Below are 17,779 nucleotides of genomic sequence, written 5' to 3'. Positions count from 1 at the left end.
GGAAAACGTGGCCACAGCTAACACAGATTCTGATTCCTACATGGCTAAGTTTGCACGGGAAATTAAACTCAACCAGTAACCAGAGATGCTACCTATTACCTGTCGTGCTAACCTGATTAACATTACGCTGTCAGCAGCTATTGCTATAGAAGAAATGAAAGAGGTGAAATCTTACATCATTGGATTCGGGGTTATTTCAAGCATGCAAACAAGTTGAAGGCTTTGTTTTACACAGTGCAAGATGAATGCAGAGCCAACTGCCAATTACCTACCCATTATGCCATATCAGTGGATGAGCTTGTACTTCACTGCCTGTTATGTAAATAATGTGTGGACTGTGCTAATATGTCTCATAGATCATACTAAGTTTGTTGGTTCTAAAGCAGAAACTCTGAAGAGACTGGCAAATAACCAAAATTACTGCCAGATTCTGCCCACCAAGGCAATGTTCATTGTTGAAAACTTGGAATCACTGGATGACAAACACAAAACACTTTTTTTCTCTGACTATTGCCAATACAGACAATTACCAGATCCTGACAACCAAAATCTCATCTGAATTAAGCATAAAAGTAGCAGGAGAAACATACAGCGAGAAAACCCAGCTGCTTCTGGAAATCCTTCCAACCCCACAACATGAGAAAACCAAAAAAGCATTCCAAACCTTCAACACCGTGCTCAGCGACAAATGGGAGATGACCGTGACCCATAATCTGAACCCCAAAGTGTTTGGGTCTGAAGATTCTGTTTGAAATGTCATCCAGGTGTGTACCCCTTCCTCTCAAGGTGTATGACTGTTATGCTAGTGTTTCAATGATTTGCCACTGTGATAAATAAAGTGTGGGGGAGGTAGCTCCCTTTGATGGACACCCAGCCAGACAGTTAGCTATAAAATCCCTCTTGGTAGCTGTTCTTTACTTGCTTTACCTGTAAAGCGTTAAAAAGTCCCCCAGGTAAAGGAACAAAAAGTGGGCAACTGTCCAAAAGAGCCAATGGGAAGGCTAGAACTTTTTAAAATGGGAAAATAAACTTTCCCTTTGTCTGTGGTTGCTCATTCTGGGCTACAGGAACCCGGCACAGCAATGCTATAAGCAAAAATGCTGTGTAAGGTTTGAACCAGATATGAAAAATTATTTTCCATACCTAGCAGGACTCATTGGGATAGGGAATGTTTAGGTAGACATGATCAGGTTATTTCTTTATTTTGGCTTGTGGATCTCCTCTGTGCTAACCCCAGATGCTTTTGTTTGCTTGCAACCTTTAAGCTGAACCCCCAAGAAGCTATTTTGAGTGCTTAAGTTTTGGAATTTTTTAAAATCTAGCAAAAGCCTAAGTTCCAGGTGTATTTTCTTTCTTTTTGTTAAATATTAAAATTTACCTTTAAGAACAGGATTGGATTTTTGGTGTCCTAAGAGGTTTGTGCATATGCTGTTTGATTAATTGGGGGCAAAAGCTAATTTCCTTTGTTTTCTTTCTCAGCTCTTCCCCAGAGGTGGGGGTGAAAGGGCTTGAGGGTACCCCACAGGGAAGAATTCACAAGTGCTCCTTCCTTGGTTCAAGGGGGTTTTTTTTGCATTTGGGTGGTGGCAGCGTTTACCAAGCCAAGGTCAAAGAAAAGCTGTAACCTTGGGAGTGTAATACAAGCCTGGAGTGGCAAGTATTAATTTTTAGAATCCTTGCGGGCCCCCACCTTCTGCACTCAGAGTGACAGAGTGGGGATTCAGCCTTGACAGCCACTAAAGATGAATAATTTCAAATTTCCCTGAAAATTTCCCTGAAAAGGGAATTTACTGCCTACATGAACATGCCTAACTCTAACAATGTAAACTGGATTTGCTGGCTTTTTGGAACAGTCATCAAGACACACCTCCCAACTTCAACAAAGTGGCACAGCAAGCCGTGGTGTCTATTAATACAGAGCGCTTATTTTCAAAGTTGGACTACCTCCAAGACAGCAAGAGGCTCAACATGAGCGAGGATACTTCGAAGAAAACTGTGCGAGTGTACGTAAACCAGGATTTCTTGAAAAAATATTAGCTCAGAGAGACAAAAAATACCTTTGTACCTAAAAAAAAGTTTTAATTATACTGTAGTAAAATGTGTATATTATGAACTTTTTTTTTCTTTTTTCCCTGTTTTTTAATTATTTTTAACCCTGTTTCATCCTGGTTTTAATGTTTGGAAAACACCAACAAATTCCTGGAATTATTTCTTACCAAAAAAAAAAAAAGCTGAAAACGCGGAACACTATTCATAATATAAAATGAGCTCCAATTGTATTCAGCCTTTTCCCTCCACTGGTAAACAGAAACGGTAAAATGTAACCAAGTTACCCACTTTCAGTTCATTGGTGTCAGACAGTTTGGCTTTGAGGTCAGTGTTAGAGTCTCTTGCCAGGTCCAGCTCCTTCTGTAACCTCTCCACCTTCTTATGTAACTTTCTGATGGTTAGGTTTGCCTCATCTCTCTCCACAGCCAAGGCTGTGCGCACTTGCTTCTCCTCTTCCAGCTGGGATATTTTCTGCCGCAGAAGATTCATATGCAGCTCTTTGCTCTCAAGCTTTTCTTTCTGAGCTTTCAACTAGTTTAAAGAGAACAAGGGGATTTCAAAGAACAAACAAACATACACCCAACTTTAGCAGCAATTACATGAATGGATTGTCATTGTAAGTTTGGTCCTTCTGAAGCACATTTCTGTAAGTCTGACCTTCTCATCGTTTCCTGCAGAGCTCGGTACAACTCTGCTCTGGCCTACATAGGCACTTCATCTCTATCTAATCACCCTATATCTCACCTCTTACTACTTCCCTGGGCCACCTCCACCGCTCCTGCTATTTTACTGCTTACATGTCGAACACCGACCCTATCCTATACTTAAGCATCATGCATAACACCTAAGCTTGTTTTTTTACAATTACCAACATATGTAATCCTGCAGGTTAGCCTAAGAGTTGGTGAAGAGCTCAACCACAGCAGGATGGCTGATAGTGTTTGAGTCAAACCAAACACATGTAACAGATTTCAATCAATGACATCATATCTGTGTCTGGAAGTTTAATACACCAAAAAGATCAAGTATTTACAAAAGTACTAGTTCAGTTTTATTAACTTTAGTGAATGTGATTTGCAGACTGTGCCAACGAAAGGATACTTCTACATTTAAATATTTTTGGTATGCTCTAATAGTAGTAGTATTGTTAGGAGGTGTTCAATTGACCTACTTTTTTATTGTTGTTTTACTATGCAGTAATTTGCTCTGGGTTGCAAACATGTTTATTATCTCCTCTTTGGATGACAGACTATCTTTGTATGTGTTTGTACAAAGTGGGGCTTCGATTTTGATTGGGGTCTCTCTGGCAGCTACTTTAATGAAATATAGTAATAATAATGCTCTTCTTTATAACAGATAGGAGATGAACTCAGCCCTCCTTTACCTACCTTCCTTTGTAGGTTGTTCGCATTAGTCTTGTTTTCAATCACTGCATCACTTTCCAGTTTGACCAACTGCTCTGCACGGGCCAGAATCACATCCAGACTCATATCGAGCCCAATTTCAGCTGCAATGCTGTCCAGCTTCATTTTATCTGAAAGTTGTTCCAGAAATTTAAGATACTGAAAAAAGAAATGGGTAAGTGGGAAGAGAAAAGGAGTCATTTAGAGCCCTTAAAGAATCCAAACCATTTTCCTCTATGCTGGCAGCCATCGAAGTACAGCCAACCATCACCATTTCAAAAACATGAAGCACACACTTAGTATCCTCTTACAGTTAATACAACTCAGATATTTCTCAAACAGATCTCTCTTCATAGGTATTTGCTAGAAAAGAGTTAAACCTATAGTATTTAGTAGTTTAGTGACACCAGGGATCCTAGAAATGTTTGCCACAGAAAATCATGGAATTTGTGTTTTTACAGAGAATCTTTAGTTTTTACATTTTGTGAAAAAATAAAAATATATACAGTGGAACCCCAATTATCCAATTTAATTGGGACCAGGGCCAGATTGGGTAATCAGGAGAATGGGTGGGGCTTGGGCTCTCAGCTTAAAAATTGTAAATATAATCAATAAAACATTGTGTTCAATCAATACCTACCTACATTGTGGCTAGGGACACTAAAGTTCAGCATTTCATTTAAATCGCGGAAAAACACAGATTTTTCTGTTTCTTTTTAATTAGAGAATTTGGGGAGGGGGTTATCACGGCAAACTCGGATCCTTGGTGATAACCTACCATGATACATGCCAAGCACAACTGATCTAATAGGTAGACTGCAAGTCAAATTTGTATTATACTGTCACACATGACATTGCTGTGTAATATTTTGTTTAATTGTTCTGGAATGAGAAATGACATTTTAAATACAATTAGATTTTGCCCCTATCTTATACTTTATCTACGATGAGGTTTGAAACAACATGAATACTTCCTGAGATAACTGTACAAGAACAAAACCAGAGACAGCAGATCTGAGGTCAGGTGTTAGGAGAGGGTACACAGAGGATGTGATGGTGGACTGAGGAGCAGCACAAACAGTAGGCGGAAGAGATCTACTGATTCAATTATTGGATCTTTCTTAACCTTCTATCCCCTTCTCTGTGTGACTTCTTCCAGGATTGCCTGCAGTTCAGGTGTAAAGAGACAGAGCTGGAGGTCATCCCCAGGTTCAGAGAACTCACTGCATTGAATATTCTCCTCCTAATCAGACTACCCAGGCTGTGACCAATCTGGTATGGACATGGTTGACTTGCTCATCAAATGGTGTGTCTTGGGGAAATTTCTAACCTGGCGAAGGCCATCCCTCTCCAGGCAGCCCACTTTCAGTTGCCTCTTATGACATGAAGGAGAAGCAGTGGGCCTATTCTGTCCCTGAACCCACAGGGGACAGAATAGGAAAAATACACCTGGCACCTCCTAGGAATCTCTGAAGTCAGATGGAAGAATTTGGAGAGGCACGAATGGAAGAAGGCCATGTACTCTATTACAGTGGAGAGGACAAACATGTCAACAGCATAGGATTTCTTGTCCATAAGGATATCAAGAATTCAGTATTAGGATGCCACCCAATATACAGCAGGCTTATTTCCATCTGTCTAAACGCAGTACCATTCAATATCACAATGGTACAAGTCTACACCCCTACAACAGACTATGACGATGAGCAAATTGAAGATTTTTATAATCAGCTCCAAGACATCATTGATAAGATACACAAGAAAGATATCCTGATTGTAGAAGGAGATTGGAATGCTAAAGTGGGTACTGATGTACAGGCAGATTGGCGAGATTATTGTGGCCCTTTCTGTAATGTGGTAACCAATGACAGAGGCCTGAGACTTTTGGAGTTTGCCAGCTATAACAATCTGGTTCTTGCAAACACATTAGGAGTACTTAAAGCATCCATACAATCAACATGGCATGCACCTGATGGTTTACATCACAGTCAGATCAACTACATCATGGTGCAAAACCAATTTCGTTCTGGGATCAACAGAGCTAAAACAAGGAGCTTCCCATGTGCTGATGTTGGAAGTGATCACAACCTTGTGATGCTAAACTTTTGGCTGTGGCTAAGGAAAATCGTTAGGCCAAAGTTCACCAAAATCAAGTTTGACTTAGAAAGACTTAGAGACCGAAGCATTGCAGAGTCATTCCAAGCAATGATCAGTGAAAAATTTGCTCCATTGCTTGTTCTAGAGGAAAACGTAGAAACAATGACCAACAATTTCAATGCTGTAATGAATGAGACACCAATGGACATTCTTGGGAACCACTGTAAGATAAAACCTTGGGTCACAAGTGAAATATTACAAATATGTGACATTAGAAGAGAACTCAAGAGAGACAAGAACAGCACTGATAAATACAGAGTGATTGGCAGAAAGATCAAGAAAGGAATGAAGGTGGCCAAGAAGATATAGATCAAAAAAACAATGCTCTAAAATTGAAGAGAGTGTATCAATAATAAAAATAGCAAAAGATTTGATGAAGGAAAGATGGACCAAAGCTAACACAATTCAAGAAAAAGAAGGGAACAACCTTCAGAAGAAAAGGATATCATCAATAGGTGGACAAATTACTGCTTTGATCTATACAATCACCAGACAAATGCAGATGTCCTAGACAGCCCAGATTCAACAGAGGAGGATGACTTTCCAATACTGCATGAAGAAGTGGAGACAGTTGTGAAATAACTAAAGAACAGAAAGATTACAGGTATTGACAACATCCCAGCTGAACTGATGAAATTCAGAGGAAAAATAGTAATAGATGTACTCACCAAGATCTGCAAAAAGATCTGGCAGACCGGTCAGTGACCCTCCACATGGACACAGTCACTAATCATCACTCTGCCAAAGACAGGCAAGCTGCAATTGTGTCAAAGTTACCGAACTATAAGATTAATTAGCCATTCGAGCAAAGTGATGCTGAAAGTCATATTGAACAGCTTGAAGCAAGAAACAGATATCATGGCTGAAAAACAGGCTGGCTTTCATGCTGGAAGAAGTACCAGAGAACAGATTTTTAATCTTCGCGTTCTGTGTGAGAAGTACTTACACCACTAGCCGGACCTCTACCACGTCTTTGTTGACTTCAGTAAGGTTTTTGACAGAATATGGCACGAAGCTCTCTGGACAACCCTGAAGAAGTACAGTGTCAGTCATAAGCTTATTATTACTATTAAATAACTGTATGCTAAGGCCAGCAGTGAAGTTCTCATCAATGGCACAATAGGAGAGTGGTTTCGTACCACTGTTGGAGTCCGGCAAGGCTGCCTTTTTTACCCACACTGTTCAACATCTACTTGGAGTGCAAAGTGACTGATGCCCTGGAAGATCACATATGCACAGTCAGCACTGGGGGGCGAACAATCTCAAATCTTCGGTTCGCTGATGACATTGATGGCCTGATAGGCAACGAAGATGAACTTGCCAACCTTCTGAAAAGAGTGGATGAAACCTCCGCAAAATACGGTTTGAAAATCAGTGCAGAGAAAACCAAGCTGATGACAAACAAACATGATGGGATCAGCTCAGATATCACTGTCAGTGGACAAGAGCTGGAGACAATGAAACAGTTCAGATATTTGCGGGCAGTCATCACTGATGAAGGATCAAAGGCAGAAAGTCTGGTAAGAACTGCACAAACAGCAGCAACAGTGGCAAAGTAAAAGCCAATTTGGAGGAATAAGAACATCTCTCTGGAATCCAAACTGAAGCTGCTGCACGCACTGATCATCTCCATTTTTCTGTATCCGTGCGATACATGGACCCTTGCAGCAATACTTGAAAGGAAAATACAGGTAGTAGAGATGAGATGCTTCCTTAAAATCCTGGGCATCTCCTACTTCGACCACATCACTAATGAAGAGGTCCGGAACATCATCACCCAATGCGCTGGGTCATATGAAGGCCTCCTGAAGACCGTGAAGAAGTGCAAGCTGAAGTGGTACAGCCATGTAATAAGATCTGGCCTATCCAAGATCACCCTCCAAGGGAAAGTACAGGGGAAGAGAAGAAGAGGTAGACAGAAGAAGAGATGGACTGACAACATAAAAGAGTGGACAGGAATGGACTTTGCGGAGACTCAAGCACTGACACACAATCATCATGGGTGGAGACAATTGGTTGATTCCTTATCAGTGATGGTGCCCCAATGACCAATGTGGTTATGGGAGTGATGATGATGATGAATCAGACTATGGGGAGGCAAGAGGCACAAGGAATCAGTAATCTTGCTCATGTAAGGAGATTAACTTCTAGACCTACCGCTTGGCTGAGCATCCTGCCAGCCTCTCTCTCCTAGGGCTTGTCTTCACATACAGCACTACAGCGCACTGCTGCGATTTAGTGAAGATGCTACTACGCCAGTGGGAGAGCTTCTCCCATTAGTGTAGTTAATCCACCACTCCAAAAGGCAGTAGTTAGGTTGGCAGAAGAAGCTCTCCCATCAGCATCGCATTGTCTACACAGGGGGTTAGGTCAATGTAACTACCCCTGAGTGACACCCCTGAGTGACATAGTTATATTGATATAGGTCTGTAGTCCTGTCACTAGGGCCCTGAAAAAAAAAATAAGGCTTAGTGCAAATGACTAAAAAAGAGTATTTTGTTGAACATGTCTGGTGTTAGTAACTTCTCTGTAAGAACTCAGATTGAAAAGAAAAGCATGGTTAGGCAGTGTTAATGGCTACCATCAAGCAGTTCGACCTATAGACAATCACAAACTTGGTTAATGATGATAGGTGTGCGCAAAGCACCCTTCTTTCAGGCTAAGTGGAAGGAGCAATTCAACTCTTTGATGTAGTGAGATAGCTGGAGACAACAGAAGCCACCACCTAAGGCAACATGTTGAGTCCTGATCAGAAGCTAAGCCATATGGTTTGAGGGATTTCCTTGGGACAGGCTGCAAATGCAGTGGCTAGGGGGTGTTTGGCATGGGGTGTGTGTGGTTTGTGCATGTCTGCTTATTTTAAAAAAGCCAGTGGACAGGGAGAGAAACAGTGGTGACCCTGAGAGGGGGCAGAAAGATCAAGTTCCTTGGGCACAGAACTGACCGGAGGGGTAGACTTGGAAATCGTGAGCAAGAAAACTACCTGTTTGTTTCTACTGTGTTCAGGGAAACAGGACATTATTTACATGTTTGGAAATAAAATAGATTGCACCAGAGACTATACCTGACTCATTCATTTCTCCTCCCAGTGGAAACAACCCTGCAATGCCCCTACTATTGGCTAATCGCTCTTGCCAAAGCAGGCAATGATATGCAAACATCTTTGTATAAATATTGGATCAAATCCTAAGCACTGCTAAGAGCTTTTAGCTTCTTGCAGCATTGGGTCCAGTATGTTATCCTGCATGGACTGTCTCTCCAAATTACTGGTCCCTGCTCTTATTGCTGAATACATTTTGTGGGACCCCTAAAAGTTCTATTCAAAGTTAGGCTAATGAATACTTAAGAAATGGAAATCTGAAACCTCAGTTGCTCTTTCTGACTGCTTAAATTATTAATCCAACACATTGGAAAAATTAACATTGGCCAGGAAAGATAACTTGAAACAATACTATTTGATTTGGCGCCATAGGAAAGAACTACATGATATCTCTTCATAGTTTGCATTAGTTATTAACAACCCAGCGTATATTAGCTTGCCATGGAGGTACAAGTAGGGGAAGCCTCGCTGGGTGTAGCAAAAGAAGGGTAGAAACATTTTTAAGGGATGATTTTTCAAATAAACCAGGAATCTGGGAACAACTGGAAGGTTTTCTGTGCATTCGGGTGAATTTTAGTTGTTTTCTTCTATTATTTTCCCTTACCCTTTTCAGAAGGCAATGACATAAAACTCTTTGCAGACAAAGAGCACTAGCCCCTCTGCTGCTACTCATATTTTTGCAAAACAGCAACAGAAGTAAATTAAAAAGATCTTGTTCAATTTCATGGCTGCCCTTGGCATCCAGGAGCGTGAAACTGTCAAGAATCTTTTCTGATTAATGCTGCTGCTGGTTGGGAATATGGAGCATACGAATGTCAGCAGAGGCAGGAACTGGAGCTATTCATTGAGGAGCAGAACGTAAAATATAGAGACTGCTGATGGGTGGCAGAAGTAGCGAAGAAAGACCTCTTCCTCACACCACCTCCTTGCAGCAGACATCTGGAGACAAGTAAAAAAATGAAAAGCCTCTTCCCTTATGGGGGAAGTGGGAGGATTAAACAGAAAGCTCCATATCCCTTCCTGTAGCTAGAGGCGGAGGTTAAAATTTACCAAAATTTGCTGTATTAGCAAGACACTGATACAAAAGGTGGAGGACCAGTGTCCAGAAACAGCAGTCTGGTAGACAGCTCAAAACAGTCACCGGCTTCGCACCAAAGCATTGGTCCTGGACTGATGACCTGGACACCTACCTTTATCTTTCTTCTCTACCTCTCTGGCTAGTTAGTTTAGTCCTTTAGGTATCAGTTAACATTTCAAGTCCTTATTTAAAAGTTTTATATGCCCCAAAGCACCAGCATGTGAACTCACAGTTTGAGTACTCACTAAAACAGGGATTCTTAAACTTTTTCTCTCTGAGGCCCCTCTTAACAGGCTATAAAGACTCCAGAGCCCAGCAGGGGAGGGGGGCTTCAGGGCAGGGGCCTTGGGCATAGGCATAATTTGACTTCTATTTGGGGGGGCAGGAGCCAGCGGGGCTCAAGCCACCTCCGCATGGCAGGGTCCAGGGAGAGACTGCCACCTCCATCCCCTGACTCACCTCAGCTGGCCACCCAGACTGTCTGGGTTGGGGGTAGGGGGGCACGCAACCAAAAATTATAACTTAATTATAGCTTAGCTCAAAAAGTTTGAAAATAGCTTAGGGTACAGAGAGGGGGTGGCTAGGGGCTGTGTGTAGGCAGTGGGGTAGCTCAGGGTATAGGGAAAGGGGTATTAGGGGCTGTGTGCTGGGAGGGCTCCCCTGCAGTCCCTGTTCCCGGAGGGGTCTGCCAGCCACGGAGCCGGGTCTCCTAACCAGCTGCCTCTGTGGGAGCAAAGGGGGCTGGGAGCTGAGGAACAGCTTCAACATGGGGCACCAGCAGGAGACAAGGCAATGCTGCCACTGCCTGCTCCATGACACCAGCCAGAGCAGCAGCTAGCCCACGCTGCCTGGCTCCAGCTTCCTACCTCCAACCTGGCCAGGGGGTGGGGAGAGAAAATGGGGTGGGGGGTATGGAGCTGCCTCCCCGGGACTGTCGTGATCTTTCGCTGCAATTGGTGGAGAGGGGCAATGCCCTCCATATCCCCAACTCTGCCCATGGGCTCAGGGCTTCTGCCCCACAGGAAGCACCAGAGCTCAGGGCTCAGGGATTCAGCCCCACACCTCCTGGCTTCAGCCCCTGTGGGGGGCACCAGGGATCAGGGCTTCCGCCCCATACCTCCCAGCTTCAGTTCCTCGGGGAGTGTTAGGGGGCAGGGATGGGAGCTTCAGTCACAAGGCCGCGCAGTTCCCTTGAAAGGTTGCGGACCCCTGATTGAGAACCGCTCCACTAAAATACAATAAAGATGCTCAGCTATATCTCTGGCTTGTGAAAAACATTCCCACAAATGGAAATAACCTATGTTGTTACTTTTTGTTTCTCAAGCTTCAAATCATCTCGCATCACGTCTCCAGATACCAACTCCCCATCCAGACGCATCAATTGATCCTGGAGTGTCTCAAATTGTTTTTCTGCTTTCCTGGCCTTTTGCAGAGCCTCCTGGTGCAATCCTGTCTGATTCTCCAGCTGCTCAGTCAGTTTAGCGATTTGGGCTTCAAGCTGGGACACCATCTGGGAAACAAGAAAACCAACAAGACAGAGACTGAGTTAACTTGATATGTACATGGTAGAGGCACAAGAAAGATGCATCCCCAAGCTACCAAACAGTGGAAGATTTCCCACTTATAAATAAACAATTTTTTTAAAAGAAAGGAAACGTGGGGTAACAATCAGAAAAAATGTTGTATGCAGTGTTCTTGTAGCTGTGTTGGTCCCAGGAAATTAGAGAGACAAGTGGGGTGAAGTAATAACTTTTATTGGACCAGCTTCTGTTGGTGAGAGAGAGACAAGCTTTCGAGCTTACCGAGCTCTTCTTCAGAAAAAATGATAGAAGCTGCTGGCGAAAAAATGCTGCAGTGAGCTACTGAATCAGAAATGGAGAACACCACAAAGACCTGATTATCTATGCCAAAGCTGCCAAATAATTTGAAGTAGCTAAGTCTTTTGTAAATGGTTTCAGAGTGGTAGCCGTGTTAGTCTGTTCCCCCCAAAACAATGAGGAGTCAGAGGTGCCACAAGGACTCCTCGTTCTTTTGTAAAAGTTAATCCAGACACTCCATGATCATTCCAGAACACCCATTCACAATTTACCCTAAATTTCATCCTAGGGTATAAAACAAAAAAACTTTTCTGTCCTGAAATGTGGAGTGTTTAGATTAACATTTACAAAGACGTTAGCTAACTTGAGTTAATTGGTAATCAATCAATTTCAATTAAAATAGGGCCACAAACTCCAGTCTGCATATAATCTGGAAAAACAGAACATTTTAGAAAGATTGACTAATACATTTTAATTAAGTGCGTTTTACAAACATGTTACCCCCCTAGTGTAGACAGTGTTAAAAAAAAATTAAAATGTGTTTGCTTGTCCTGGTCAACATTAGAGAACCTAGGGTTCACCAGGGACAACTGAAATTTCTTTTAAAGATGTCTCCACTCAGTGTTACTGTGCTGTTAAGCACCACTTGATTAAAATGAGTTTGCTAAACACATTTTCTTCTAAAGAGGATAAGAACTAAAACTCACAATATACACCAAAAATTATTTAGCTGTTCTCTATTAACTTGACAACACTTATGTGATTTGCTAACCAATAAACTCAATGGAATGGAATTAAAAAATGAATTGTTTAATAACAGGAAATAGCAACAAGATGGCTAATTACAATGCTGCCAAATGTTAAATTACTTGGCCATATTCAAAAGGTTGTTTTTTCTCCCCTCATTTTATTTTCCTGTAGCTATTTGGTTTGCATTGCATGTTCATTTTTAATTCCACCCTCAGATACTCATCCAACAGTCCCTTCATTTCTAGCATCTGTTGGCCTCATTTACAAACTGGCCTGGTTCCTGATTTACACACATAAAACTGCCATTAATTTCAGTGACACTTATCAAAATGTAAGGGCTGTAGCCTTGGGTTAGTGTTCAATAAAATGGCACAATTGAACCAGGACCAAAGAGGCTTTAGGGAAATATTGATTGCACACTGAGAGGAATGACCTAACAACAACAAAATACAACCTAAAGAGAAAAAAAACAACCAATAAACACATTATTTTCTATTGTATGTCACTAAGGGGCAACTCTAGCCCTCATTAGATCGGAGGAGAAACTGGTAGCGGGGAGGAGGAGTCCTCCATCAGGCTGCAGAAACTGCAGCTGCTTTACCTGGTTCATCTTTGAAAGAGGACAGAAGAAAGGCACCCAGTCCCATCCTCTTTTTCTCCTGTACAATGACATCCAGGAGGCTCCTTGCACACAGCAGAGTTCTGCAACACACTCCCATGCACAATAAAGCTTCACTAATTCTGCAGAACAGAGATCTTTTGGGGTGGCAGAGTAAGAGGTGTGGATTCACCTGAGGTCTTATCTACCCTGGAAACGCTTCAGCGGCACTGCTGTAATGCTTCAGTGCAGACACTACCTACACTGATGGGAAGGGTTCTCCCGCTGGTGTAGGTAATCCACTTCTTCCTTTGACCTAGTCTACACAGAGGGTTAGCTCGGCTTCACGACATCACTCATGGGTGTGGATTTTACACACCCCTGAGCAATGTGGCTAGGTTGACCTAACTTTTTAGTGTAGACCAGGCCTCAGTGAGTGAAATATGCATCTCGTGATGCTGCCACTCAAATGTTGCCATTTATTTCAATGGGAAAAGCATTAGGGCTTGATTCAAAACCCATTAAATCAACAGACATTCCCCGGCTTCAGTGGGCTTTGGATCAGGTCAGTCCCATAATTGCGAAAGTATGTACCGTGTTTGAAGAGGACAACCCATTTATTCTTAGGGCCTGTCTACACTATGGCTGCTATAGTAGCACAGCTACAGCATTGCTGCTGTGCCACTCTAGGGCCCTGGGGAGATGCTTCCTACGTAGATGGAAGGGGTTTTTCCACCGATGTAGTTAATCCCCCTCTCTGAGGGGTGGTAGCTAGGCTGATGAAAGAATTCTTCACATCCCTGAGCTACACAGCTGGGTCGATCTAATTTTTAAATGTAGACCAGCATTAGATTCTTCAGTCATTACACTGGGGAAAGAACTGTGGAGTTTAATAGTACTTTTGCCTGTAATATGACTATAGGTGTGGTCCAGATTAAGTAAAAATATCTGAACCCTGCCGACACGTAGAGTGCTCAAGACCTGATCTAGTAGCTTTAAAATGATTGTGATTTTAAATTTTAACTGCTGTAGGACAATAATTAATAGCAACATCTCTTTCCCACAACAGACTTTATAATACTGGGCACTTGTCATTTTATGTGTTGATTTCTTTTTAAAAGGGCATACCTCTGGGCTTTCTACAGATTAAATTATATTTGTAACAGATTCAATTACTGCCAGGCATTTGTCCATTTCACCGGGTTAAATACCCAATTGCAGAAAGGTTTGTAGCAATTTTTAGCCAGACACATTCATTATCTATTATAAACTGACTGGAATACTGAGAAGTCATCCAGGTAATAGGATAGGCTAATGTGTAGGCAATTAAAGCTCTAAAAATGGCCTCTTTTCTGTCACCTCATTGAAGACATTTAATCCCTTCACTGACCATCTGGGTGCAAAGTATATACACTCCATCTTAAACTTTTTGATTCAAATCCTAGAAAGGGACTGGTTGGTACAGAGTTCCAGTGGGACCCTGCCCAGGCTAAAAGGTTAACGCAGGCATATAACTTTGTAGGATTGGAGCCTTACATTAAGATTTGAAAAACAATTACACTTTCTACATTCATGAGTGTGTTGCCAGCACCCAGTGCCGAGAGGCAAAACAACAGCAGGGGTTTGTTACCTGGTATGCTTTACTTAATAATTACAACGGGGTGGAGAAGCAGAAAAAGTTTATTTGCAGCTGCAAACAAGGTACAGGGAGAATAGAATTTTAAATTCTGCACACCAGAGCAGGTTATTACACACACTTTTATATTTTTTAATACTACTGCACTACACATTAGCCAATTAAAACTTTGCACAAATACTTTGCCTTTTTCATATGGGTTACAACAATGTTTATTTTTTGCAACCTTTAACAAGCAGTTTTAGCAACTTAAACAACCAGCACATTTTGTCTGGCCTTGTAGCTGTTTTTTATTATTTTTAACTTGGCGTTAGCAAACCTTACACTATAAGGCATTATTTGCGGCTGCAACATTGTTTTAAGAGCAAAAAGCTTACTTAAACCAGCCAGGCCTGAATTTTATTAAGGGGGGGTTAAGAAGAAGAAGCCCTTAGGCCTTTAGCAGGGAGAATTTCTTGACCCTTTTGGCCTTCCATTCCCTTGACTTAACTAGTGGCCATGCCCTGGGGTCTCCAACAAGTGCGTGCAAGTGAAGCTAGACTAAAAACACAGAACAGCCTACACTCTCTTGGGAATGATTCCTTTCAGAGCATGCTCAAGTCCCTTCTCACATAGTTATTTCAAGGTCTGACCTTCATAAAGAAACTCTCCTGAGAGAAGCAGTCCATACTTCTTTATTAGAGTGCTTCACTTTGGGACAAGGCAGACAGAATAACTCCTTGTCCCCCATACCTGTGACAGATAGTTGCCAAATTATAAAGTTTCTTCAGCTTGCATGTTCGACTTTTTTTTTTGGTATCTTTGTATTTACTGAGTTCAGTGGTAATTGATATATAGCTAAAAATCCTCCCCACGTTTTTTTTTTAATTTAGAAAATGATGAAAAAAAAGTAATAAATTTACAGGGGCAGAAGGCAAAGAAAGGAAAAGGGAAGATTTGCTCTTCTCTCCCCTTTATTATTTTAAAGATGAAATAAAAATACTATGGAGGCACAGGCTGTAGCTCCATAGTTAAGGCCGACATGAGTTTTGCATTTAAAGCAGGGGTGCCCAGTCGTGGCACCCAAACAACCTTCATTCTGCCCTGTAGTGACACTAAGAGTATGTCTACACTGAGAGGCGACACATGGGGCGGTCAAACACCCTCCCTCCTGAACCTTTAAATTGTGCCCACCTACACTATCAACATTTGCGTGTTGCCTCTGTAACAAGGTGTGGTGTTAATTCAGATTAGCTGACCCTGCTGAAGGAATTTGGGTTAAAACAGCATGGCAACACAGCTTTTAACTTGGTTCAGCAGCTCAAGTACAACCCTGAGCTGCCATAGAGGCTTCAACTTGAGCAGCTAACCCAGGTAAAAAACCAAGGTGCTGTGTCTTCACTGTTATTTGAACCCAAGTTAGCTAATGTAGGTTAGCTAATCCAAGTTAAAACACATCTTTTCATGTAGTGTGTAATGTAGGTTTGGGGATTTAAAACAATCTAATGTGTCTTTAGAAAACAGTTTAATCTAACATGCAACTTCAACAACTATTATGCATTAATTACAATTGTCTAGTTACAACATGATGATTACTATAGGGCAGAGTTAAGTTTAGTTAAGGAAAAGTGCATCTCCATACCTTCATGTCTGGATTTCTTACATTCAGCTGTCACTCTGAATTTCCTGGGTTTATACCACTTATTTTGGGGACAATTATGCCCCTATAATGGTTTTACCCTAAACATCTCATATGTACTTCCAAAATTAACTTCATTTAAACACAGATTTTCTGTTGGAAAATATACACACATGTGATACTACAGTTCTTACCTTTAAAACATCTTAAATGATTTTGCCTTCTCTGGTACCTTTGAAAAAACCAATATACTGCAATGGAGAAACCATTGTCTTTTGCCATGGCTATCAAAACAAAGCAACTGTTAAGCAACCATAGTGGTAGTTTATTTTGAAAACTACTCCTCCTTAAAAAGAGTCCTCCAATAACTTTTACCTGCAGCTTTGGACAGTCTAACTGTGGGTCACTTTTTCAGTGTGTAGAGCCATAGTTTTCCATCATGAACCTCAAATACCACTGCATGTATACCCTTCAGGCCGTTTGGTTCTCCCAATACCCATACTGGCCAAGCCTGCCTCCTTGCAGCAATGTTTACTTTGTACTTGGGCTGTCTCATCCTTAAGATTCTGGTTTTCAATGTCAGAATTAGTTGCTCTTCTAGGTAGCCACAAGTGATTGTCCCAAACTAACAGTATCCAAGGCCCAGTTCAGGTTACTTTGAATTTAAGTTGATTTTATTGTCACATCAGAAAATGGAAAGAAAATCATAAAATAAAACTTATGTGGAAATAAACTCATTGAATCAGACACTACAAAAAGCAATGCTTAGTGAGAACAAAGCTCAGTGTACAAAGTACTGAAATATTATCTATACAGCACAGCAGAAAAACTTCTTGCTCTCCCTAAACCTACAGCTGTCCGTTTCAGCTGTCTAGAAGAAAGTCACTCACATGTTCAGCAAGGTAGGGGTAAGGGTGGAGGTGGGTGCGTACCTTCATTTTATGGCCTTTTGCTTAGGTCATTAGCATGCACCATTTCCTCACCTCCCTTGAACAGTAATTAACTTTTGACTTGTTTTCCAATAAAATGAAATATATTCATTTTCAGATGCCAGCTTATGCTAAACAAACAATGCCACTTTATGTTTCCCAATACATATGAACATTTAAGCAATACTGGGTCTGATTCTGACTTCACCTAAACTGGTATAAAACAGATGTACTGTAATGTCCAAGTCACGGAGTTATGTGGGTACAAACAAGATCAGAGGCAGACTCAGTATCTTTAAGTACCCACACCTCCACTGTCATACAGAGTTTTTTGTTTAACTTGCTAACAATCCAAACAGAAGGAATGTTTTGGGAAAGTTCCTATCTGGTCAGGGCTGCAAAGTCACACAGCAGAAATAAGATTAATTCAGATAAGAGACACCGGATACATTTTGGTGTCAGACAGACTCATGTAACAATATTAAAGGAAAAAACCTTACCCTTAAGGTTCAATTAAAACTGAACTCTCAAATCCTCAAAAGAAATTCCACACATTGATCTTTTAAGAACAAGTCAGGGAAGAAAATTCATTATGGTATGTGAACTATCCATGCAGCCATAAAGGGAGAGTGCCTAAATAGAGT

At 41.5% G+C, this 17,779-nt stretch overlaps 1 protein-coding gene across 2 annotated transcripts in view; it reads right to left on the bottom strand.

Annotated features, from left to right (window-relative positions):
* CCDC170 (coiled-coil domain containing 170) overlaps positions 1 to 17,779 on the bottom strand; it is an 82,769-nt gene that overhangs the window by 25,072 nt on the left and 39,918 nt on the right. For both annotated transcript variants that reach the window (XM_074948624.1, XM_074948625.1), the window contains exons 9-11: positions 11,097 to 11,297; positions 3,438 to 3,611; positions 2,338 to 2,580 (exon numbers count right to left, since the gene is read on the bottom strand). In XM_074948624.1, coding sequence (XP_074804725.1) covers positions 2,338 to 2,580; positions 3,438 to 3,611; positions 11,097 to 11,297 — 618 coding nt within the window. The remainder of the gene's footprint in view (positions 1 to 2,337; positions 2,581 to 3,437; positions 3,612 to 11,096; positions 11,298 to 17,779) is intronic.

Source organism: Natator depressus, chromosome 3 (assembly GCF_965152275.1).
Source record: "Natator depressus isolate rNatDep1 chromosome 3, rNatDep2.hap1, whole genome shotgun sequence".
Lineage (NCBI taxonomy): Eukaryota > Metazoa > Chordata > Testudines > Cheloniidae > Natator > Natator depressus.
Note: the sequence above shows the minus strand (reverse complement) of the source record. Positions and strands in the feature narration are given on the sequence as shown.